This window comes from Lacerta agilis, chromosome 11, assembly GCF_009819535.1.
Source record: "Lacerta agilis isolate rLacAgi1 chromosome 11, rLacAgi1.pri, whole genome shotgun sequence".
NCBI lineage: Eukaryota > Metazoa > Chordata > Lepidosauria > Squamata > Lacertidae > Lacerta > Lacerta agilis.
Window position 1 is genome coordinate 14,921,893 of NC_046322.1, and position 26,885 is coordinate 14,948,777.

The 26,885-nt window shown below is 42.4% G+C and overlaps 1 protein-coding gene across 1 annotated transcript in view; it reads right to left on the reverse strand.

Moving 5' to 3' along the window:
* Positions 1-26,885, reverse strand: part of CCBE1 (collagen and calcium binding EGF domains 1) — a 126,022-nt gene that overhangs the window by 15,441 nt on the left and 83,696 nt on the right. Inside the window, exons 3-4 of the mRNA XM_033163933.1 lie at positions 5,229-5,281; positions 311-445 (exon numbers count right to left, since the gene is read on the reverse strand). Of these exons, the coding sequence (XP_033019824.1) occupies positions 311-445; positions 5,229-5,281 (188 nt within the window). The remainder of the gene's footprint in view (positions 1-310; positions 446-5,228; positions 5,282-26,885) is intronic.

Consider the following 26,885-nt stretch of genomic DNA (forward strand, 5'->3'; position numbering starts at 1 on the left):
TAGAAAAGGATTTTAAAAACATTTTTAAAAGTTCATTATAGATCATTTCCCAATAGTTTTTAATAATGCTGCATGACCACCACATGTGATGAAAAGTTCCTCTGCTACCTTGTATTTTCAACAATTGCCCTTTGTTGATTTTGGCATTTTTGCTAGTCTGTTTTAACCCTGAATCCAAATAAATCCTTTTCAAACTGTGAATAATAATAATCTGAATTAACCAAATTTTGGAAGCACATACAAATCCGTTATCTTTGAATTTATGGCAAGTAACCTTGAATTAATTTCAGGTGCAATCTTTTCCACCCACCTAAGCAATAGGGTTTCTCTCTGTTCTTGTGCCTTTCGCGGTCATACCGATAACCAGGGTAGCACGTGCATAAGACTCGTCCAAAGTTGTCTGTGCACTGTTGTTCACAAGGAGCTTCTGCGCAGACATCATAATCTAGCGAGAGAGAAATGTGCTTGTTATTAGCAGCTGTGCAATACTGCAAAAGTAATGGGAAAATAGTGTTTGTCTTTCAGTTACCCATGTAGTTGTATTCCCGTTACTAATCAAGAAAATGTAGACCTCAATTTATTTATTTTTTACACTGGATTGCTACAAAAGAACAGGCAAAGAAACAGATACCTCTGGAAGAAAAAGAAGATAAATGTAATTACACAATTTTGTTGTTTTTCTTCCATCACCTTAAGGATATTTTTTTTGGGGGGGGGCTCTCTCAAGAAAGTTCTCTGCAAATGTTGGTTAATAGAAATATACTAAGCTAAGAACCATAGATGGTTGTTAACTGTTAGGCTGTGGAGAAGCTGTAATAGGGTTAGTGAATGCAATGTACACCTCCCACAATGCTATTTCCAGAACCAAATTTAGTGGTTTACAGCAGGCATGTCCAACAAGTAGATTGTGATCTACCAGTAGATCACTGGACGTCTGCGGTAGATCACTGGTAGATCACTGGCTCCCCCCAAAGAAGCTGAACAACTGCTGTGGCTCCTCTAAAAAAAGCTCAACATTTTACCTCCTCCCTGAAAAACTCAACAACTTTCACCTGAACCCCAATAAAGGGGGTAGATCACTGCCAGTTTTTAACTCTGTGAGTAGATCCAACTCTTAGGAGTTGGCCACCCCTGGTTTACAGGATACAAGGACAATGTAGCATAAAGGCAGAACTAGATGCAACTGGAGATAGGTAGGATCAGCTGAAAGAGGGGAGACACACTGTTGGAATGTAGGAAGGTGCTTTATACCCTGCCAAACTAATTGTCCACCTGGCTCAGTATTTTTTACATTGACTGGCAACAGCTCTTTGGGGTTTTGAGAGTAGATTTCAGGAAGCGGTGGCTCTTCAGGGTTCCACTGTCGGAGGCAGTCACAGATGAGCAGAGTGCTGTTGCATTCAGGTCCTGCTTTCGGTTGGCCGCTGTGCAAACAGGATGCTGGACTTGATGGGCCACCCTTTGACCATGCAAGGTTCCTGATTGAGGGCAGGATTCCAAGGCCATGGAAATTCCCTCTTCAGACCCACATGAAGGTCATGGGTGGAACTGATATGGGGGTGGTGCAGTGGGTGGTGCAGATACCAATGAGGGGTAGCCAGGTGGGGTGCATTCCCACTTGCCCCTTTAGGCATTCAGGAAGACCACCTGAAGAGGGTTAATGTTCTGCAAGTTTCCTTGCCTCAGCTCCAATTCGCTGGCTGTTGCTAGCGGTGACAGGGAATCATACGGCACAATCATGCTATGGTTTGTGTGATACTACAGGGCAGCTAGGAGGAGTTATGGGGTTGCTGTGCTGCTTTCTATGGCCTCCACCATACATATTCAGCCATGGGGGGGCCGTTTCTCCAAGAGAAGAGGGTCCTTTCATTGGGCTAGACTGGAAAAGTAATACACCAGCTTGGAGGCATTGGCAGCTGCATCCACCCATGACTGGCATTTCAAGTGTGACATTTCTCTCTCGAATGGAACTAATCTCCATTTAAGAGGGAGAGAACATGTAAACCATCACTCTGTGAACTACAGCACCAAATGTTTATTTTGCTTCACACATCCAGAATCGACTTTGAGGCTTACAGTTCCATGCTTACTGCAATTGTGCTGATTGAGTATGATGCAACAGAACTCCACTGCAGCTTAGGCTTCTCATTGCTAAGTTGTTTACTTTAAGCACAACAACTTCTATCCCACCTATTTTTCAGAAGAAACTCAAGGTGATTTTTTTTAATAATAAAAAGTCAACATTATAAAATACAGAACAGTTCACAGTTTACATCGTAAATAAAAATATTAGCATAAAACCCAAGGCCACAGTAACAACGGCAAAACAGCTATCAGAATTAAAAACTTCAGAATGTTAGAACAAAAGGAAATATTAAGCCTAAGGCTCCTTTAAGCAATGAATAGCCATGTCTCCACTAGCCATCAAAAGCAGTACAGTGATGGGGCCTGATGCCGCATGTTTGCTAAAGCGTTGCACACAGCAGGTGCCACTGTAGAAAAGGCCCTGTCCCTGGACACCACCAAGTGTGCCTTGTGGTGTTACGGGATCTGAAGAAGGAGTTTGGAGACAATCAGATTATGCAAGGAAAAGGTGGTCCTTGAGATACACTGGTCCCAAGCTGTTAAGGGTTCTAAAGGTTAACATCAGCACCATGAATTGAAGCTGGACACAATGCACAGCCATGATGGACTCAAAATGCTTCTGAGTTGTCAGAATGCTCCTATCCCATTTGGAGCTCGATTTTGCAGAGCAAACGATTCCAAGTGTTTTCTCAGCACTGAGCCAAGATAGGTGAGTCACTGGTCGAGTTTGCTCACCTGCTAAGATTTTTATTCATAGTTTGTTTTTGCCCCAGTGCATTATCAGCTCTGTGTCTGGCTGCCAAGATTTCCAAGACTCTGAGCTGCTAAAGCAGCACATCTGCCAATAATAAATCAACCTGATAAAGCCAAGGTGAATCCCTTTTGTTGACTGCAAGAGGCAAAAGAGTATGTTGAGTTGAGCATGTGCATCTGTCTTGGCAGCATATTGTTCACAATGGTACAAGATCAGCCCTTGATTGCCAAAGCAGAGCACACACAGCCCATAAAACACTACTGTTCCAAATAACACACAGTAAGTGTAAAACTTTAATAAATGATAAACCGCTGGCTGAGCTCATCTATGCAGTATTTTAAAAGGTGGTGCAAAATTAACACTCCCATTCCTTTTAAAACCACATATTTGATTGTTTTAAAGCCCTGCCTTCGAAGGGCCTCCAAGGGGTGGGCCCAGGGGAGAGGTGAAGCGCAGAGTCAGAGAAGAGGAGAAGATGGCATTTAGGTGGCACATTATGTCTGCTGGAGCCAATTGTTGTGATGTGCAAAAATATTAGGGTAAAACCCAGATACAAATCCAGGCTTAGCCATCTTGGGCCAGTCACTAATTTGCCTCCCAGGCATGTTGCGAGAACAAAAAAGGGAGGTGAAATCCTCAGAGAGCATGGGCAGGATAATAGAAAATAGTGAGGGTGTTTTAAAAAGCCAATTACTTTTCCGTCAAAGCAGTGCAGCTGCAAGGAACCGAACAACGGATAGCAGAGACTGATCTGAGGCATGAGTAGGAAGCAGGTAGGTACTCAGGCACGGCCATTGGGGGTAGGAGGGCACCGCCTCAAGCAGCAGAAGCCCCCAAAAGTGACATCCTGCCTGCCTTGCCACCTCCACCCCTGGTAGAGAAGCGGTGCTGGCATTGGTGGCAATTTCGGGTAAGATCTTGTGCAGCATGCAATTTCTCCCCCAAAATCAGAGAGGTCTGACCTGAAATCGGCTGTGATACTGGCAGGGAGGGCAGCACAGGCAATGGCAAGGCCAGGGGCATAGCAAGGGGGGGGGGCGTAGGGGGCGGACCGCCCCATGTTCCATAATGGAGGGGGTGACAAATTATCAATTACTGCCCTACTAGGGCGGTTCATTAAAAAAAACTTTTTAAAAAAATGCCTGCTCCAAAGGTCTTATCTTACTATACTAGGGATTATATATATGAAATTTCATGCATATCGGTTAATATCTTCACCCTCCTTCACCAAAATAGCTGTTTACTTGGCTGTTTTCCTATGTCGTGAAGGCTGAAATTTCAGTTCAGTGGAGCACTTACTGTTCCCAACCCTAACCCTGTGGAAAGCCATCTAATTAGACTTTAATTTGATTTTGAGATGTTTTTAGGAGGTAATTTAATTATTGTTTGATTTTATACCAATGTTGTGTATCTGATGTTAGCCACCCTGAGCCTGACTTCGGCCAGGGAGGGCGGGATATAAATAAAAGTTTATTATTATTATTACTTGTTATTATTCCTTTGTAAGAAAATATGAAATAACGTAAAAACAATTTTTGCAGGGGGGGAATCAATGGGGGGGGACAAGAAATTTCCCGCACCGGGTACCACCTGACCTTCCTACACCTCTGGGCAGGGTGGGGCGGCACTTCCTGTTGCACCTCAAGTGGCGAAAGGGGAAGTGCTGCCCCTGTACTCAGGTGTCTTATCCCCCCCCCCAGCCTCAGAGCAAAAAAAAGGTGTGAAACAATCTTCTACTGGTTGGCATACAGATTGTTGTCCTTCAGAGTGGACCCTGAGACTGCTGCCTTCCACAACGGCCTTTTATGCATCAGAATAATTGTCCAAGCTATCTAATGCCTGCAGTGTCACAATTTATATCTTCGTCAATGACCTGCTCCTTATTGCTCCCAAATAAACATATCAGGAGCATAAATGCTACCTACCATCCATCCCCAGAAGAGATGATTGAAGTAAGAAACTGAAACGGTAAATTTGGGTTGGTTTATTCACATGACTTTGAAGGCCTATAATGTGGAGACTGTTATGAAGCAAAAGCTCAGATACGTCTAGTGAATGTAGACAACAGCAGCTACTGGATGATTTTCCATAGCAGAAGTAGTCAATGTGGTTGCCTTCGGATATTGTTGAACCCCAGCTCCCATCAGCCCCAGTCAACATGGTCAGTGGTGAGGGATGATGGGAACTGTAGTCCCATCAAAGCCTGGAGGACACCTCATTGGTTATCCCTGGTCTATACTCACTAACCACCCAACCCAATGTATGTATACTTGGTAGTCGCAATGAGTTCGGTGAGACTTACTCCCAGGTAAGCATGTAGAGAAACAAATATTTGAGCCCATATTTATAGTGATAAGTGTTGGAAAGTAATAATAATTTAATAACGTACCTTCAGGAATGCATTGTCCAAGAACAAACTTATAACCCTTACAGCACTTTTTCCTAAAAAGACAAAAACAGACAAATTATCTATTAGACGGAATTAGTAAATTAAGATCTGAGTCCTATCCATGTTTATTTGAACATAAGTTCTACTGAATTCAATGGCCTTTTCCCCAAGCAAGTATGCATAGCTTATGACATTACCTGTATTACTTTCGGAAAGGCCAGTTATGCAAGCAACAGCTTCAGCTAAAGCTACTTCATTATTGTAACGTTGTGTTTTGTGTTGTCTTGTCTTGTACTGTACTGTACAGTATTGCATTATATTAAAACATGTATTCCCATTCCTCTGCTTCAAGGCCTGAGGCAGCTTACAACAATATTATGTAAACTGTCTAGGGGTTTGGATGATTAAATCATATATTTGTTGTTGTTGTTTAGTCGTTTAGTCGTGTCCGACTCTGTGCAGCTCAGTGCAGCTACTGAGACTTGCAGCAAACGTTAATGTTGTCGTAATGACATTCATGATTTAAAGAGAGCAGAAAACAAGAGTTGACATTAATAACATATTTCAGTCTGCAGAGGGGTAGCATAACATGTGGTCCTGCTTATCTCGAAAAAGGTTCCTTTAGGTATGAGCAAGATTCAGAATTAGCCTGTGCTGCTTTGGTAGGGGAAGGGGTAAAGGTCAGCAGTAGGGCACATGATTAGCCAGCCAGTTCCCCATTCCATTTCCAACAGATACTCATCGTTCTGTGGCCAATGAGCATGTTCAGTCCTTTAATGGCTGGGTTTTTTGGGGGGGGGGCAGCAGACACCCTGATGCCTAATTCCAGCAGTATTAAAATCTTGAATTTCCCCATTGTTTTCCGTGGGAAGCTCTCACTTCTAGCTCTTGAGGACATTTTAAAATAACATGACAGCATGAACCATGAAATGACCAATCTGTACAATGAGATGGTTCTGTCTACCTGTTTTATAACTACATCTCTCTCTGTCCCTCTTCCTTTTCTGTTGACTCCTATTTCCCCTCCCTCCCAGTTTTCTGTTTCCCACCTCTTGACAGTTAGTCAGTATTCCATGGTCATGCAACACACTCACTTCTCATTAGAGTGTTTCTGTGGCCAACCCCTCCCCAGTTTTTTTTTTTTGGGGGGGGGGGTTTATTTCTGAAAAATCTGAAGTTGCCTCAAGTCTGCTGATACCTCCCACATATTTGCAATTGTTGTCATTTTGGTTGCATGAGCAACAAATGGGGGGCAGAACTGACTATTCCAACAGATGCTTATGATTTTTTTTTAATGTGTGTGTGTGTGTGTTCATTTTTGAGAATGGGAAAAAATAATAGGATGTACAAATCAACCAAAGGAAAAAAAAAACATAATTGAAAATGTGACTGTGTGAAGCACACAGATTTGAAGAAGGCAAAGTCAGAGCTTTCTCTGTGGGTGGTTACTTGAGTTTACAGGAGCATTAAATAATAGGCAGCACATTCCTATGCTGGTCTGCTCAGAAGTAAGGCCCATTGAGTTCAATGGAGCACAATCCCAGATAAATTGGTAAACCTTAGGATTCAATGATAGCCACACCTACTTTGGATAAAGCCCCATCAAGCTCACTTTTGAACATGCATAGTATTTCACTGTTAACGCTTTATATTTCATAGCTCACTAGCAGTTCTCTCATGGTGGCCCTTTAATGGATGCCTTAGTGGGTATAAATCTTGCTTTCCTATGCAAGAGGAGACTCTAAATGCAGTGGAAACCTTCCTCTTGTATATGTAAACCAAAAGTAACCTTTCCAGTCCAGCTTCTTCTTAAATTACACTTTAAGCGAATGACCTAGCTTCCCCCCCTTTCAAAGTGTGGTTTCCAGAACATCTTGCAGATGTGGTTAGAGAAATCAGATGTCAAACTAAGGACTGCAAGTTTACCTTCTGCCCCTTAAACCACAAGTCTTAAGACAGAGAGCTATAAAATTATGCATGGCGTTGAGAAAGTGGATAGTGTTCCACCCTGCCCCAAACTCATAATACTAGAACTTGGAGCCATCTAGCAAAACTTATTGGCAGACGATTCAGGACAAGCCAAAAGAGAATCATTCCTCATACTACAACATACCAGTAGCTAATTTATGGGATTTTTTCTGCTATGTGATGTGATGGCCACTAGCTTATAAAAAATTAAAACGGGATTAGAAAAATTCATAGAAGACAGACCTAAGACAGATAGGTCTCTCAATAAGCATCCAAATACTCCAGGGCTGAGGAGGAATATTATGAGATGGCTATTGCCTTTATGTCCTGCTTGTGGACTTCCCAGAGGGCCTGGCTGGCCGCCCTCAATGCTGGGCTTGAAGAATCATTGGTCTGTTCCAGCAGGGTGCATGACTCCCAACCTGAGTAGCAGCTTTGACTCTGATCTAGACAGTGGTGGACGTACATTTGGGGGGCCCTGAAGCTGGAACTGCTATGTGGACCCCTTCAGAACCAGCCACAAGGTATTGGTAACCACTGTTATCTTCTTCAGTGGAGTTGTTCCATGACAGATCACCACACCTTTATAATATCTGTGCTACTGACTTTGGGATTGTTGAAATATATAGAACAACAACAACAACAAAAATCAATCTGAGTTGTGCGACTCAAATTTGGTCTACTAGACCCATATTTTTTTTTAAAGCAACGTGGACTAAAGTCAGTCAGTCAGTCAGTTTGGTTTATTGTGGTTTATTTAGCAAGCAGCCATTGCACACATAAAATACTAATAACAACAGGAATACTGCTACCAATAATGGTTAACATTTCTACTCCCCAACCCCTACTGGACAAATCATTTCCTGTTCCCCCCTCAAGTTTTGTTACATGAATCTGTAATGCCTTCACAAGAAATTTAGATGTTCTAAAGGATATAGATCTCTCAACATCGGTCAGCAAAAAACAGGTCTTTGCAAGAGACGACCTTCCCTTCTGTGATCTTAGCAATGGGTGGATTTAAAGTCACTTCTGGGGCCCCTTCCTAGATTAGGGGCCCTTAAGCTTAAGCATCAATAGGAGTATAGCATCTAGATCAAGGGAAGTAATAGCACCACTGTATTCCACTCTGGTCAGACCTCACCTGGAATACTGTGTCCAATTCTGGGCACCACAGTTCAAGAAGGATACTGACAAGCTGGAACGTGTCCAGAGGAGGGCAACCAAAATGGTCAAAGGCCTGGAAACAATGCCTTATGAGGAACGGCTTAGGGAGCTGGGTATGTTTAGCCTGGAGAAGAGAAGGTTAAGGGGTGATATGATAGCCATGTTCAAATATATAAAAGGATGTCATATAGAGGAGGGTGAAAGGTTGTTTTCTGCTGCTCCAGAGAAGCGGACACGGAGCAATGGATTCAAACTACAAGAAAGAAGATTCCACCTAAACATTAGGAAGACCTTCCTGACAGTGAGAGCTGTTCAACAGTGGAATTTGCTACCAAGGAGTGTGGTGGAGTCTCCTTCTTTGGAGGTCTTTAAGCATAGGCTTGACAGGCATCTGTCAGGAATGCTTTGATGGTGTTTCCTGCTTGGCAGGGGGTTGGACTGGATGGCCCTTGTGGTCTCTTCCAACTCTATGATTCTATGATTCTGAGCTCCATTAGTTTCATAGTAGACCTAGATGAAAAAGGGCTAAGCAGGGCAGAATAATCAGCAGGAAAAGTGGTGGACTAAGCAGTGGTCTCTGGTGCTAAGCCTGAGGCAAAACATATCCAGCCCTCGATTCAAGTAGGTAGCTGTATTGGTCTGACGCAGTTGAAATATATATAAAAATAAAAAAAATTGTCCAGTACCACCTTAGAGACCAACTAAGTTTGTTCTTAGTATAAGCTTTTGTGTGCATGCACACTTCTTCAGATACATGCACACGACAGCTTATACCAGGAACAAATTTATCCATATCCAGCCCTGCACAGGAATCCCCAGAGGCAACCACCACTGAGCACCTAAAGAGGCAACTGCTTCTTCATCTGGAGACCCCATGCTCCCCATTGCTGGATGACTGGTCTAGGCAATGAGACAGGAAAGAGTGAAATGAGAGGAAATAGAGCACTAGGCTTCAAGCCAGAAGACTGGTCCTTTAAACTCTCAAACGGAGATGAAAAGACCTGATTTCATCTTGGTTGAAGCAAGTTGTCCATTTGGAGTTCACTCAGAAGATCTGCAACTCCAGCCTTAACTGCCCCATCAGCTTCTATTCGAGGTCTGAGTAGATGACTTGGGTTCCTCATACATAACATCTCAGTTCACCACAATGGCTTTTTAGAAATATAACTTTCCCTACTGAACATTAAGGATGTGTTCATATAACTATTTTGGGTTGATTAGCAGAGGGAAGATTTGCAGATTAGCTTCCCATAAATGCCATCCATTCCAGAAGGGTGGGTAGCACACACTTGGTTTTTTTGCTTGGTTTGAATGATTAGCCTTACAGGTACAGTACCTTCTGTAAAGATGCTTTTGCTTTCCCAGAATGCCCCTCTTCCGCTGTCTCTTCCACATTAACAGCAAGCCCGAAGCCAATATAAATAGCACAAGAGGCTTTAAGGCAATTTCCCACTAACTTTGTAAACCAACAATTCAGAGTTTCAGGCTTCCTCTAAAAGTCAGTGACTCAGGTGAACCTGCAAAGTGCCCAAAGGGCTACAAGCCTTGGCTGTAAGAACTGACCCTTTCAAATTAGCAACAGACTATCAAAACTATGTAAAAAGCAAAACTCTGGCCTACACGGTTTCAAAGATTAAGCTGAGTACAAATTCTTCTTAATGGATTTAGGATGTCTGGTGCTGTGGGGGATTGGAGGAAGTTTTGCCTTGTTTTGCAAACACTGGTCTTCATTAAACCTTCTGGTAAAATGCTGCTGTGAAGTTTTATCTTCAAGAAAAACAAAGGAAGAAGGAAGACCTTTCATGGGTGCACCAAGAAGAATGTTTGCTTCCTCCATCCCGCCTACGGTAACATGTAGCAGGATATCTCTGAGGAGTTTTTCATTAGATTAGTATCTCACAAGTTATCCGGGATCCAAGCTAAACTAGGCTACTGCTATATGTGAACATCAGAAAGGTTCAGACAATCAGAAATCTATGTATATCTCCCAGGATGTTGTTTGTGACTTGTGGAAATCAGTTGGTAGTTCACCACGCTTCAACCAGTGTGATGTCTCAACAGAGTATGTGAAGCCCCAGCAGACAAAATTGAGATTAGCTGCGGGTGGCACTGTGGTCTAAACCACTGAGCCTCTTGGGCTTGCCAATCAGAAGTTTGGTGGTTCGAATCCCCATGACGGGGTAAGCTCCTGTTGCTCTGTCCCAGCTCCTGCCAACCTAGCAGTTTGAAAGCACACCAGTGCAAGTAGATAAATAGGTACCGCTGCAGCGGGAAGGTAAATGGTGTTTCTGTGTGCTCTAGTTTCCGTCACGGTGTTCCGTTGCGCCAGAAGCGGTTTACTTATGCTGGCCACATGACCAGGAAAGCTGTCTGTGGACAAACGCTGGCTCCCTCGGCCTCAAAGTGAGATGACAGCAGCAAGTCCATAGTTGCCTTAACCGTCCGGGGTCCTTAGCTGCACCACAGACATGATTTGCACCATGGAAAAGAAACCTCCAGGGAAGAGAGAGTGCAAAACCAAAGAGCTAGTGAAGTAATATTGGCTTTCTGTTCCTTCCTAGTGCCCATATTTTGAACCTTTGAGGACTTTCTTGTCATTTCTAAACACAGCAGGCACCACATCATGCCTTGAATGTGTAAGAAGCTTGGATAGATAATGTTTCCAGTACACAGAAAACAGTGTGGCTGCCTTGAAATTAATCTGACATATGTGAAATTCTAAAATGCAAGGCCTGAAGTGACCCATGGCACTCTGCACGCCAGTTATGTTTCCCAGAAGCAATTTATCAAAATGGTTGACACCGAAGTGGATGATTAGCAGAGTTATTTTCCTGACAAAACCTATTGTCAGGCAAGAAGAACAAGGCTGACAGGCATTTTCTGAGCAAATTACACAACTATATTGTCATAAAGGTTAGCAAACAGGCTGTTATTGATCTGACAAAACATCAATCACAATGCCTGTTTTGTGGCTCTGAGCAACTGTGCTTTTTAAGTACCTCAAAACCTCTTCATGAAGCTACAGTTTTTAGGTGTATTCCTAAGATGATACAAAATTTAAAAAATTCCTTCCAGTAGCACCTTAGAGACCAACTAAGTTTGTTCTTGGTATGAGCTTTCGTGTGCATGCGCACTTCTTCAGATACACTGAAACAGAAGTCACCAGACCCTTATATATAGTGAGAGAGTAGGGGGGGGGTATAACTTGGAACGGTGGAGGGAATGGGTGATTGGCTGATAGGTGTGGTAAACCTGTTGACGACTGTTAACGACTGCAATTGGTCTTACAGGAAAAAGCAAAATGATGTTATAAATTGGGGGCGGGGCAGGCAAGGCCCCAAACCTCTAGATTCAGTAAAAGTTTAGAATTTCAGCAAAACCACAAATTCATGAGCTTAGCAGGGTTTGGAAATAACACCAGCTGGCTTCCTCATGAGACCAGCTTGGTGATGGCTCACATATGGGGTGGGTTGTTGAAGACACAAGAGACTGATAATGACCTGCTTTGTTTGATAATGGTGAGGCAGTGGGCCGTGATAAAAGGAAAAAGCTGGTTGCTTGACAATAGGCTTAGGAAACAAGAGGTTCTGATGCTGTAAGTGGATGGGGCAGTTGCTGTTTTTCTGTAAGTGGTTCGAAGAAAGAAGAAGTGGGGAGGTGGCTATGCAGTTCAGAAGAAGCCAGTGGGGTGCTTTGTTTTGTTTTGGTTTTTTTTTTTGGGGGGGGGGGGGGGAGTGCCGGCACTCACAATGAAGTTGTTACAGTAAGTGCCATACTTTGAACATCTGAAAGGAAATGGTGCCAGTACTGCGTACCCTTGGGTTGTTGTTGTTCAGTCGGTCAGTCGTGTCTGACTCTTCGTGACCCCATGGACCAGAGCACGCCAGGCACCCCTATCCTCCACTGCCTCCCGCAGTTTGGCCAACCTTGGGTAACCCCAGAAAAAAGCACTGGAAGAAGCCATAGCACAGAGACACATGCAGAATGGCTGGTCCCTCTGCTTGTAAACCCAAGTCTACTGCTCCTAAGAGGGAAGCAAAGGACCCTCTTGAGATGCAAGTGCTCTGAACTCTCTCCGTAGTGGATTTGGGTGTATATGTATGTGTAAATTAAACCATATATCTTAAAGACGCTGCAGTCTCTGCTATGCCTAATTTCCAATGGAAACACAAACCCTGGGTGAGTGCCTGGAACCCCCTGGAATCTTGTCACTGATCGGCAGAGATTGTGGGTGTTGTGTAACATTATTTTAAATATGCACCCTGGAAATGTAAAATGTGAAAGTGATAGGTGCATGTCTGGAAACACATATATTGCACAGGTATACTTGGAAGGAAGTCCAGAACAGTTCCTAGTGGCCACTGGGCTGTGAACCAACAAGTGTTTGGATACCAGATTGCATCCAAAACACTCCTCTTATATGGTTCTTATATGGTTAAGCCAAAATGTTGGAAGTGGAGAGAAGACATTTGAAAATATAGCTAGTATTCCTTTTTCAGTGGTTTTTTTTGTGTGTGTGGGGGGGTGTTGGGTGTCGATAGCACAAATCTGATTGACCGAAGGCATTATGACACCATCTCATTTGCAATGTGAACCCTTATTGGGTGGATCAAGGAACAAGGAAGAACCTTAAGAAGAAGCAGATGAGGCTGTGAATAGCACAAAAATGCCAAGACGGACTTTTTGGCCACTCTTGAAAGCATAACTTTTGCCCCCCAAATTATGTTTAACTCTGCTTCTTATTTAGTCATTTATGGTTCCACCCCTTGGGTACCTTAAAGAGCATATATCTATAACTGACAAACAGTATAAATATATTTGGTCATGGATTTTAAGATCTGGATGTAATACTTTTGATCTTGTATAATTTTAGGTACAGCACATTGAATTCAGAATAATCTCATAATTATTCAGTGAACTGCAGGTCACCAAAATGCTTATTTATCTGAACTCCATGCACAAAAATCCCACTGAGACATTTGCCTCCTTGCCAAAATCCTGTATGAACAAATAGTGACCATCTGTGTTTGCAAGCATGTCAAGTAACCAGTAGCTGGTGGGAATTCAGCAATAATTCATACACATATTTTTTTTAAAAAAAACATTGCTGGTATTTGGTATGGCCTAATTGAATGCTGAGCCATTTTTTACTGGCTGTTTCTTGGGAGATATGTATCAAAGTTCTGAAATAAATGTCTGCTGTCAATCTACAGTCAACGGGCACCATCCAAGTGTTCGTCCATTCATGGAAGGCACTTTGATCCAGTGGAGGCTTCCCTTGAATGGAAGGAAGAGGTAGGTGACTTTTGCTTTTTCACCCATTTCCACTGCATCCCCGAAATTTACTCCGGAAGGTTGGAGCATGTTCCAGGACAGCAACAGAGACCGCAGGAGAAAGGGGAAATTTCTGAAAATCTCTTCTGTCCTCCTTCCATTCACAAAAGCCTCTGATGGATGAAAAAAACTTCCATGGATAGAAGGACAGCATTAGAAAGAACACAGTGTGTTACATTTCCACTATCATTTCTCACAGTGGTCTTCTGTTATATAGCCAGAGCTGAAACTGAAATCCTTGGAGGTTCACAATGCAGGGGGACAATGCAAAATGTTCTTTCCACCACCTTCCAATTCTCAATTAGTCTCCATGCCAGTTTTCTTTCCAAGCTCGTAAATCGATTGCCTGGCTGATGGCACATTGTCAGCTATTTGTCTAAACAAAGGTGAGCCAAAATCCAATACTAATTGCTGCACATCTGTCCAGACTCTCATGGAATTCTTAAACTTCCATGACTCTTCATTTGCGACTCCAGTTTCACAGGAAAAAAAATGCATGCTAGATAGAAAGCCATAAATTCCATTTCACTAATGAACAAAGTGCCAAAGGAGGAATTTGGAGCTCGTTAGTTGACTGCGGCTCTGTTGCTAGGTCAACCGAGTTAAACAGCAACAAGTCGCTGGTGGGTTGTTAGATTTGTTAAATCTACTCCGCTCCAGTTCGATGCAGAATCTTTCATCAGCAAGATCACAAACGTGCTGCACAAGCAACAGCTAATAAACTGCCTTTCAAACACTAATATATATCAAATCACACAGCACGTAGACACACATGAACACCTATTGTACACAGGCACACAGAAGAGAAGAGAGAACCTGAGGAATGTATAAATGTACCAGGCAGAGTTGAAGCCTGGCAGTATCCCAAATAGATTCTAAACTTTTTAACAAAGTCAAACGGCATTATATAAATTATTGGGAAATTATTTAGTGTTTGCAATATTGAAACACAGCATCACCCATGTACAAGGACAGCAAGGAAAGGTCCCTGTCCCATTGGGAGACAGCAGAGTCAGGAGAAATGAAGGAAGGCTGATCGCTGAAGAATTGATGCTTTTGAATTATGGTGCTGGAGGAGACTCTTGAGAGTCCCGTGGACTGCAAGAAGATCAAACCTATCCATTCTCAAGGAAATCGGCCCTGAGTGCTCACTAGAAGGACAGATCCTGAAGTTGAGGCTCCAGTACTTTGGCCACCTCATGAGAAGAGAAGACTCCCTAGAAAAGACCCTGATGTTGGGAAAGATGGAGGGCACAAGGAGAAGGGGACGACAGAGGATGAGATGGTTGGACAGTGTTCTCGAAGCTACTAACATGAGTTTGGCTAAACTGCGGGAGGCAGTGAAAGATAGGCGTGCCTGGCGTGCTCTGGTCCATGGGGTCACGAAGAGTCGGACACGACTGAACGACTGAACAACAACAACAACAATGTTATTATTTCAGCTACATATATTTAGGCTTAGAGGCTGAAGCATTTTAGCAGCATTTTAGAAGTTGGATCAAGTGCAAGTTTGCCAGTAACATGCAGGAACAACCATGCACCCAAAGCAGGTAGGGCTTTGTGTGTACTCCATGCAGATCCCCAAGAGATTTTTGACTAGCATGTACAGCATTTGCTGCTACTAGCCTAAAATCATCTGAGCCTTGACAAATGCTGCTAAAATGCTGCCAACGACTTAATATCACAATCAGATACCTATGGAAAACCCAGAAGCAGGACCTGTGCACAACAGCAGCTGATTTTCAGGGGCGTACTACCTCTGACAAGTGGAGGTAGAACACAGCCTCTGTGACTAGCAGCCATTGAAAGCCCCACCCTCTATGATCTTGCCTATTCCTCCTGTAAAGCTGTCCAAGATAGTAGGTACTGAAAAGTTTCACAAAATACAGTGCTTTTGAGTGCTTTGAAAAATGTGACATCCCAGAATAAAAGCAAAACTTTGATTGAATACATGAAATAGGTACACAGCAAATCACAAACAAATGTGAAATTATTATTATTATCGCATGTGCATGCATCTCTGGGTTCTGATTTTTCTTTGCATGAATTTCAGGGAATTCTCTTTTGCAACTGCTTCAACTCCAGGTGGCAATGGTGTAACCAAGACCCATGCTTATCTGAAAAAAACGTCCAAATGATCCTGAGCTCGTGTGGTTATGAATGAAGGATCTTGGCATTCCCCTGCAACGCGATGCTCTTTTTAAACCGCAAGATGCCATTTAGAATCGACCTTCTCTCTCTCGAGACAGGCCAACAGACTCCCATGGACACTGTTTGCTTACTTACAGTCTGCTGAGGTTACGCTTCAGACCACAGACTGAAAAATGTAAAAAAAAGGGGTGTCATACTTTGCTTAATGTCTCATTCAGTGACAGATGTCAGATTTATTATAGACTTTTGAACATTAACATCACTGGAGGGAGACGTTTTTAAGACGGATCTGACAATTTAACTTTAGATATGCTAGTTATGACAATGAATTCAGAGTATAGTATCAAAAAAGGACAGACTAAAAATGCATCACTTTTCAAAAATTGTTTTAATTATTCAGATTGTTTCTAGAAATGCACTTGTTTTGTTGTTCTTGTTCACTTATGCCACACACACACACACACACACACACACACCCTGCAAAATGTGAGAAACAAGAAAAAGAAAGGGGGAATAGAGTAGTATGGTGTTTTTAACATGCCTCTCATTTACATTCCCTTGGTAACCCTTCCATTAACCCTGTAAAGCATGTCAGTCTGAAGGCACATGAGGCCACCAATTTGCTGAAGCGAAGGAAGTCTAGTGGCTTTGCTAAGTTCCTAGATGAGTGATCTCACGGGAACCAAACTATTTCGCCTTAGGTTCCACAATGGCTGTGGTCTGAACCACTGAGCCTCTTGGGCTTGCCGGTCAGAAGTTCGGTTTTTCAAATTCCTGCAACGGAGTGAGCTCCTGCTGCTCTGTCACAGCTCCTGCCAACCTAACAGTTCGAAAGCACACCAGTGCAAGTAGATAAATAGGTACCACTGCGGCGAGAAGGTAAATGGTGTTTCCGTGCGCTCTGATTTATGTCACAGTGTTCTGTTGCACCAGAAGCAGTTTAGTCATGCTGTCCACATGTCTGTGAACAAACGCTGGCTACCTTGGCCTGAAGCGAGCTGAGCGCCACACCCCATGGTCGCCTTTGACTGGACATAACTGTCCTTTACCTTTACCTTTTCTTGCTGACTGGGACTGATGGGAGTTGTAGTCTACAATGCTTTAGTGGAGGTTCCTCCATTGCAGGGGGTTGGACTAGATGACCCTCAGGGTTCCTCCCAACTCTACAAGTCTATAATGTCTGGAGGGCGAAGGCTAATATATGTAGTCAGTGTGGCAGTTACACAGGTCACTTTCCAGAGACATCCTTTAAGTGGCACTGAAGGCTTTTTGCACAAACTCCAGGAGGAGGTAGAAGTGGAACTTGCAACAAAACTTTGCAGTGGGGAGTGCTCCTGTTCTGTGTTTTTAGGTATTCAACCATGCCTTTTTAGGTACTGTATTCCATTTCACTTTCTCCCCAAGTTTTCTGTCTTCCAGCATTCAAAGCCAGCATTCCACACCGACTGAGCATATTCTCTCCTCATTGGGACATTTCAGGAGGTTCCCCTCAACCATTTAGTGTTTTTTCTCTCTCTCTTTTTGTATCTTGGGGGCTCACCTGACCACACTGATACTTCTCTCTTGTGTGTGGATTGTATGCTAAGTGTCTGCACTCAAGACAATTAACATTACCGTGCAGTTTGGCTTTTTATTTCCTGGAACAACAGCTCACTGCGATACTGCAGAGCGAATTCTTGTGTGAAATGGTTCTGAGTTTTAAAAGCTGCTTGCTACGTGCTGCAGGAGACAGCCGTATTAAAAAGTAAATCAAAGTCTTACCGGGAATGCAGATCACTTAAAAGTTCTCTGGATACTGACTATGCCACATCACCACCATGCCAAAATAATTAAAGCACATATGTTTGTTTTCATTTAATGATGTCCATGTATAGTTTCACATAGGAATGACTATCAGTAAGCTGGTGGCAGGAAGGACAAGAAAGCAGCTTCAGTTTCTGCTAAGTTTAGGGCAGGGCTTTCTGAAGTTAAAAGAGAAGCAGAAGCAGAGCCTCCCTTGTTTTTTTGGGGTCAGTAAGCAAGCCTTACCTGGAAGCTACCACTTTCCCAATTGGTATTTCCTTGATAGTGTGGCTGGTTTTCCTGCAATACCCTCTCTTGAGTTTCTAGGTTCAGATCCCTGTGCTCCTTCAAAAGTCTCATAGAAGAAAGAAGAGTGCAGAATCAGATGGGCATAAGTTGCAGGACTGCAGATTTCAGTTGAACATTATGAACAGCAATGACCTTGAGGGTGAGGTGGTCCCTGGAGGTCTTCAAGCTTGGCAGCCTTCCACTGATGATGCTCTAGCTCTGTATTTCCAGCATCAAGCAGGATGTTGGACCAGGTGAGCCACAAGACAGCTCCCTACTCCAAACCCTCCAAACAAGACATGCAGACTGAGGTCTCTGTGTTGTTGCTACTCACACCCATTTCCTCTGAAATGATTATGATCGAATTTATGTCTGCACTAATATAATGACTAGGATTCTGCCATCTATTGTTGCTAGATTCTGCCTCGGCCCAGTATACCTGAAGGAGCGTCTCCACCCCCATTGTTCAGCTCGGACACTGAGGTCCAGCGCTGAGGGCCTTCTGGCGGTTCCCTCACTGCGAGAAGCCAAGTTACAGGGAACCAGGCAGAGGGCCTTCTCAGTAGTGGCGCCTGCCCTGTGGAATGCCATCCCATCAGTTGTAAAATAAATAAACAACTATATGACATTTAGAAGACACCTGAAGGCAGTCCTGTTTAGGGAAGTTTTTAATGTATTTTAAATCTTTTGTTGGAAGCCACCCAGAGTGACTGGGGAAACCCAGCCAGATGGGCGGGGTAGAAATAATAATAATAATAATAATAATAATAATAATAATAATAATAATAATAATTTATTGCTACCCTGGGTCTGGGACATGCAGTCTGGAGCACAGCAGGGGTTGTGATGTCATGATCTCTACTGATGTGCTGGTGCAGTCCAATGTGGAGAAACAAGCTATAAGGCTACATGATTTTGAATACCTAACTAGAACATACCAAACCAATGAGGTCTGGGTTAGAATAGTTTTCTTTAAAAAAAAAAAAAAGCAAAGAAACCAGAAACATTTGCTAACATCAACAGGAGTAATTTGGACTGACTTTTTAATGCGAACCATTTAAGAGCTCCATAAAGGAAGTAAAGAAAACATTTCATGTGTGGCTACTAATATATAAGTGGAGAGATCCAGATGCTGCTCTCCCTTTATATGCCTGCTCCATTGTTTTAAGGAAGGGCATTATTAAAGCTGAACAATTCTGAAATTAAGTGCAGCGGTTTAATAAGCTGGTTGAGAGGAGTAGGGAGAAAGGAGGGGGGGGGGGGAGAACAAGCAAGAGGGGTTTGAGTGAGCAAACGTTTCTTCTCCAGCCAAGCAAATGTTTATTACTCATGGGGATGATAGGAACATATGCTGCAGATAGAAAAGTCATTATGAATGTATTTCCCCCCCTATGAACAGCTCCCAATACTGATAACATCTTAAAAATGATATTTTAGGAAGATAATATTAATGGAGAATTATGGAGTGTTACTACACTGTAGTGACTGAGCCAAGGTTACATTTAGATGTGTTCAACCAGAGGTTGTTTGTTGCTAGGGATCATGCTACACATGCTGGAAAGATGCTAAAGAAGAAAACACATTAATGGTTATATTAAAAAAAGAAAAGTATAATATTTGAATTAAAAATGAACTCTTTTGATAATGCGATGAAAGTTCCAACACACGCCTGAGATACTTGGGTGCCTTAGGTAGAAAATGCAAACTGCAGCCTTTCTGCCAATTAACGCAGGGCCCAATCCACCAGACGTTTTCTGGCACAAGGATCACTGGAATACATACAAGGTGTTCAAGACCCATAGAGACAAGAGAGGGGGGGGGGTGAACTCCTTTCACTGCTATAAAAAGCTGCCTGTACTGAGTTTTTGAATCCTGTACATGCAAGTTGAAAGCCTATATACTGAACCACCTTTGCCTCTTCATTGTAACAAGTGTTTTGTATACATGCTACTGTGGGATGTTTAAAGTCCAGTCAGATCAACAATTCATGTTTTGCTAGATAGGCACATGACAGGAGTTGAAGCTCACAGAGCTTTCCTGTAAACTTGTGTGGCGGTTCACTTCCCCTGCACAGAACCCCCAGACGTTTGATGGTCCGTTGGTACCTGCACCAACCACTTGTTAATTACACGCTGCCACCAACCAGTATGTGCCTGGTAATCGCTTCACTCACTTCAGTCAGGGATGATTCAGCCAATTCCAAATACTCAGAAATCCTGAGTCAGTCCTCCTAAAAATATAACAAGACAACCACTTGGAAACAACAGGCCATTGTGTAATATATCAAGTATGTGTTAGATTCCTATAATTTGCTTCTCTGGCTTTGGGGCGGTAAAGAAAAGATTACCCCGGGGCATTTTTGTTAAGCTTTATTTCACAACCAGAGACTCTTTTAAAGGAAATTAAATAGGGATAATAGTTCCTGAGTGGCTAGAGCCAAACAGCTAAGACCGAAAAGGTATTTACATTAGAGTGGCCACAAAACCATTGAGAGAATCTTACGCCAGGTTTGCCATTTGCCAAAACTAAAATTTCAACACCTGCTGTATTTTTGGTATACTGCTCAAATTGTTCCAGAAAGCTAGCTGTTTATGCAACTGCACTAGCTAAGAAGTCACTGGCGTGTCAGGGCCCTATAAGGCTCAAACCAGTCACATGCTCTCAAAGACAGTAATCAGAAAAAGTGCTTCTGAGCATATGCAAAGAGTTTATTCCATTCCCAGCAAGTAACACAGTTGTTCGAGTTAAGACCACAACACATTTCTACTATTAGCCTCAAACATGAATATATTACTAATTGTTTGCTCAAGCTGTTAACATGAACATGGTGCATATTAATTCATTTCAAACATTTCCGAGTCAGGCCATTGGTTCATCTGGTGCAGCAGTGTCACACCGACTGGTGGTGGGTCTTTAGTATCCCCATAATCTGCTACTTGATCTTTTGCACTGGAATGAGCCAGGAATGAACTGATGGCATTCTGCATGCAAAACATGTACAGTGGTACCTCTGGTTAAGTACTTAGTTCGTTCCGGAGGCCCGTTCTTAACTTGAAACCGTTCTTAACCTGAAGCACCACTTTAGCTAATGGGGCCTCCCGCTGCCGCTACGTCGCCAGAGCACAATTTCTTTTCTTATCCTGAAGCAAAGTTCTTAACCTGAAGCGTTATTTCTGGGTTAGCGGAGTATGTAACCTGAAGCGTATGTAACCCGAGGTACCACTGTACCTTGGTTCTCAAATGCCTTGGTACTCAAACAACTTAGAACCCAAACACTGCAAACCTGGAAATAAGTGTTCTGATTTGCGAGCTTTTTTTGGAAACCGAAAGTGCTCTATTTTGAGTGCCACATTTCCGTTTTGAGTGTTACGCAGAGGTCTGTCTGTTTTTGCTATTTATTTTGCCTTTTTGTTTTTTTGCGGCTTTTTTGTTTTGTTTTTGTGACTGTGTGGAACTCAGTTCAGCTACTGATTGATTGTGTGACTGCAGTGCATTGTTTATTGCTTTCATTTTATGGATCAATGGTCTCGTTACAGATAGTAAAATTCATGTTAAATTGCTGTTTAACATGGAACAGATTAATCCATTTTGCGTTACTTTCTATGGGAAAGTGCGCCTTGGTTTTGGAATGCTTTGGTTTTGGAACGGACTTCTGGAACGGATTAAGTTTGAGGACGAAGGTACCACTGTATTCTACCATGAAGCCAGACTGCAAGAAAATTAGCTCTTAACACAGGGAGGTTTAAGAGCCCCCCCCCTTTTAAACTTCTAATCCACTCTTCCTTCTGGAAAGCTCAGAGCTGCTTCAATGGGGCTCTTGTGTGTGGTTTCTCCAGCCACACACAATCCCAGACCAAGCCACGGCTTCTCTGTTGGCTGCATGACTTAACAAAATCATGCACATTTTAAAGGACGATAAATTTCCAGCTTGCAGATTCCTCTAAACACAAATCACAGTGACAGGATTTGGACCAGGGCTTATGCGCTTGGGGGGATGTGAAAGATATCTTGAACTTCAGCCGGCACTAAAATTAGTGATTCTCAGTCACGAGTGTGGAAGGATTTGGACTCCCTACATTTGGGAGGGATGCGTGTTTTGGTTTGGCTGGACAAGGCATTTTTGAAGGGTTTGACAATGTCAGAATTAAAACAACCAGACAATTTGTCCAAGAAAATAACTATATGAAGTGCTTGAGATTTTTTAGATATTATATCCAGTGCACAATGTTCCTGAACATTCAAACAGATGAGATTTAAATTGAAAAGGAATGTTCCTGCAATTTTAAGAGACTCAAATGAAGCCTAATTCAGTGGGTTGACAGATATTTCAAATTGCAAGAAGGAAGTTTGAAGTATAATCTTGCTAATGGGCTACCAAGAGGCCTCAATGAAACTGCTTCAAAGCCTCAGTTAGCCTACTGTGAAATGGCAATAAAATATGCATTCTGAAGAAGCACAATTCTTAAAGTGCTGTATCACACTTTCCTTGCACCCCGCCTCCTGAATGTACAGATCCATCTTGTTGTTGTTGTTCAGTCGTTCAGTCGTGTCCGACTCTTCGTGACCCCATGTACCAGAGCACGCCAGGCACCCCTATCCTCCACTGCCTCCCACAGTTTGGTCAAGCTCATGCCAGTCGCTTCAAGAACACTGTCCAACCATCTCATCCTCTGTTGTCCCCTTCTCCTTGTGCCCTCTATCTTTCCCAACACCAGGGTCTTTTCCAGGGAGTCTTCTCTTCTCATGAGGTAGCCAAAGTACTGGAGCCTCAACTTCAGGATCTGTCCTTCCAGTGAGCACTCAGGGCTGATTTCTTTAAGGATGGATAAGTTTGATCTTTTTGCAGTCTACGGGACTCTCAAGAGTCTCCTCCAGCACCATAATTCAAAAGCATCAATTCTTCGGCGATCAGTCTTCTTTATGGTCCAGCTCTCACTTCCATAGATGACATAGATATACTGTACTTACTGTTGCTATTCCAGAGGTCACTGGGGTAAAGGATCAAGATAGCATAAAGGACTTCCAACCTCTCGGAATGCATTTTATGAGATTCTGAAGGAGATGAACTTTATGGAGCTGAACCCTTTTTCATTATATTTGGGCATATGGTCTCCTTTAAAGGAAGCTTTATGTAAGTCAGATTGCCCTTTCTTGTAAGACAGTGGGATATTATTCATTCAATGGTGTATTGTTCATTATTTGGCTTTGAGTGGATTGATCCATATGTTCAATGGTTTTCTTTAAGGGTTCCCACTGCCTACATATTATTAAGTAATTTCTGATGGCTGGTTTTATTTTTAAGCTCCAGCAAAGAAATGGTCTGACGGATACCTGCTGTATTTTTATTTACCCATTTGAATCCTTCTCTCTGCTCACATCTAAACTACAAATGTGGTTTTGTATCAGTTTAATGGTCAGGGCTCCCCTGCCCCAAGAATCCTAGGAACTGCATTTTCGTGACAATTCTCCTTGCAAAATTGAACCTCCCTGGACTGTCTCTGGAGAATTAATGACTAGTTAAGCCAGTTTAAGCCTGATTCTTCCTCTTTCTGAGCTCTTGGTAGGGTGCCCATGTACCGTCCTTCCATTTGAAGGGCTGTCAGAAGATAAGCATATGTTTGACCATGTCCTCAAAGGGCTGTCCAGTCTGTTTTAAAGACGAAGAATGATAAGAAGGAAGAGCGGGTGCCTTGAAATTGCTTGCTTAACCATAAATAAGGCAGGCATTCACTTATCTGTTTAAAATATTTATAAGCCACAGTGGTAGACAATTATATAAAAAAACCATCACAACATAATAACAACAACACAATTAAACCATTAGGTTGCTGTAGCAGTATGAAGCAGTCTAAAATATAAACATAAGTAAACCAGAAAACAGATCAATACAGCAGCGACCAATTACCCACAAAAGCCCCAAGGAGTAAAAAGCTCTTTATTTGTCATCTTATTTTTTTTTCCCCACGGGGACTAATTGCTTGCGATCCTTTACTTGCAAAGGAGCAAAAACCCATTTCTGTCTCTTGGAAGTGTCAGGCTTCATCAACAGGAACCCCAGTGTCTAGTGATAACCTGGGTAAACAGGCATTTTCATAAAGCATTGACACAAAACCCTACCTGATGTAGAAATTCCTCTGGGCCATGCTTACTACATTAGCTGCACTGTGCAGATACTGCTGTGAAGAGCAGAAGGGAAGCTGCAGCCCTCCAGAGATTGCTGGATTCCAGCTCCCATTAATCCCAGCCAGTATTGGCAAATGGCCTTGGATGATGGGAGATGTAGTCCAGCATGCGACATGGGTAGGTCTAGGAGCAAAAAGTGGGTGCAAAGTATGCTATATTTCTACTGTGCAAAATTCAGAAGTTTCCATGCACACACATGCCTCCATTCTCCATTCAGGCAAGCAAGAGGCATGATTACAGATCAAATGCACATTCTAGCGAGAAGGCACTCTGCTCTCCCTTCCTACCACTCTCTCGCCTGCACCGAAGTTATCAGCTTATGATCACCGATTCACGTGCAGATACCGGAACCTTGCAATTTATTTTCAAAATTTCTTTTCCAATGACCCACGAACAGGACCAAGCCAGAAGGGCACTGTTTCCTTTAGATATACCGTACTGAATTACAACTAGCCAGCTAGTGTGGCTACTGGCCAAGGGTGGTGGGGGCTGCAGTCTGGAATATCTGGGCTGTAGTCCAAAATGTTTGGACAGGTTGGGAAAGGTTGCTCCAGGCAATACTGTTTTACGGTGTAGCCCTATGCAATTTAGTTGTGAAAGCCTCGTCCATGAAATTGATGTCTGCATGCTTTCCACATTAAAATAGCCTGGGTCCTATTGCATGTTTTCCATCCATATGTTATACAAGTTTAAATTTGCTAAATTGTGACATCTGAAATGTGCCAAACTTTCTTGCGTAACACTGCAAGGTATCATCTAACAGGAGAATTTTGTTTACATGAATAGCTTACCATGTGTGTAAGTTATGGCAACCAAGCTGTCTATTCTGGCCAAGACCATCAATATTTAGAATGGTGTTTTGTTTTGTTTTTGGTTACTGCAGATTTCTTCTGAATTTCCTACCTATGTGTAGAATGTAATAAGTAAACTTTAGCAAAGAAGGGACTGTTTTAATTGTTTGACATACTAAAGGAACTGTGGCAGTCACATTAAAGATGGAAACCATCCCAACGAGGGTAAACAATGAAACCAGGTTATCAGTCAAATGCATTTTATGCCAATGCAGACAACAATATTCTGAACAAAATCAGTTTTTTGATTATGCACAAACAATTTCCATTACACCAGGAGGGTGGATAATAATGAAGAGTAAAGCACAAACGTGCAGCCAAACAGGGGAGTCATTGTTTCAAATCCTTAAAGTACGGATTGTATAGTCAACTGCTTCAGCGGCTAGAGGCAAATGAAGAAGGACTGCTAGTACTGTAATGGGCAATGTTGTATAAAGTTAAACACTGTTTTTTAGTTAAGACCAGCCTACTGAGTATTTTAATAGGGCATGTAGGTGAATTTTTGCACCGTGAAAAAGCACATGAATATAATTCTTCAATTAAAAGAAAATGCAGGGAGTATTCATTCCCTGTATATTCTTCACTCCCAGCTAAAACCTAGGGAAATTTTAACCTTTTCATGCCAACTGTATCTCATAATCTCATAAAACTCTGTGCTAACAAATGCAGTTTACTACGGCAAAATATCTATGAGCAAGAGCAGCAAAGCTTTTGAACAGTTTTAAGGATACAAAGCCCATGGGTTATTGCATCTGTAAACGAAAACAAATATAATATGCCAGGGTGTACCACGGCTGGTCTGCATGTTGTTTTCAAAAACTGACACAATTCGCTGGATTGCATTTTGAACAGATTCTAAAATATTCTTGGTTTTAACCTCCAAATACAGAAGTTGAATGCGATAAAGCCCTTGAAAAGACTTGGTATATATGGATGTATAAATCTGAGCCAGTGAAATTTAAACACATTTTAAGACCCATTCCAACCAGAAAGTTTCAACAAGGAAGTGCTGGATTGTGTGCATAATTAATATGGTTTCTTTCACTTGATTCCCCTTCCCCCCCTTTTGCTGTATTTTTACCACCTTCACCCATTAAATCTCCTCTATACCCACAAGGGCTAGAAACTAATAGACAATAAAAGTTAAATTTCTCAGGAATCTGATTTGTGCTAATGAACTTTGCAAAAAGCCCCAGGCAGGGAACCCCCCCACTATGGGATCATGCATACTCCCAGGTGGCCAAGTTTACAAAACTAGCAATTGAAGGTAGCAAAGTGTTGTTTCTCAGTATGCTAGCCAAATATCACCTCCTTGATAGAATAATATAGTGTGTATATTTTCATTATTTGATCACACTCATAGCCTTTACAAATCTTACAGATCACTCATTGCACTCAGCAAACACCGCATACCTCAAGTTAAATTTCCCAGAAAATGGCTGATTTTAGCTGTGTGTATATTGCAGCTAACTATGAGGGAGGTGTGTGTGTGTGTGTGTGTGTATATATTTCTCGGAGGTTTTATCTTTTGATACACCACCTCTGTTTGGAAATTGCATGCCATTTTCGGAACATTTAAGTTACCTGCATGTTTCATTACATAAACATTACTGCCAAGATCCCATCTCCACCACCTCAGCTCCCCCCCCCCCTCGACTAACCATTCTCTTAAAAAAAAAACTTGCTATACAATATTTCAGAATGGCTGACGTTCTATCGCCCTATGCTGGTCAGCACAGAATTTGATACGAGCATCGCACATGCTAGCAGCCAAAAAGAACATTTTGCGGTTACCAGGGATTAGTCGCAAGCATCATCTTCAAGTCAGTGCAAGGATTTTAGCAATGCAGACCTCCACTGATGGAAAAAGGACTCTTTGTCATTTCACACCGAGTTACATACTGAAATTTTGCACGGCAAAGAAACATTTGTTTTG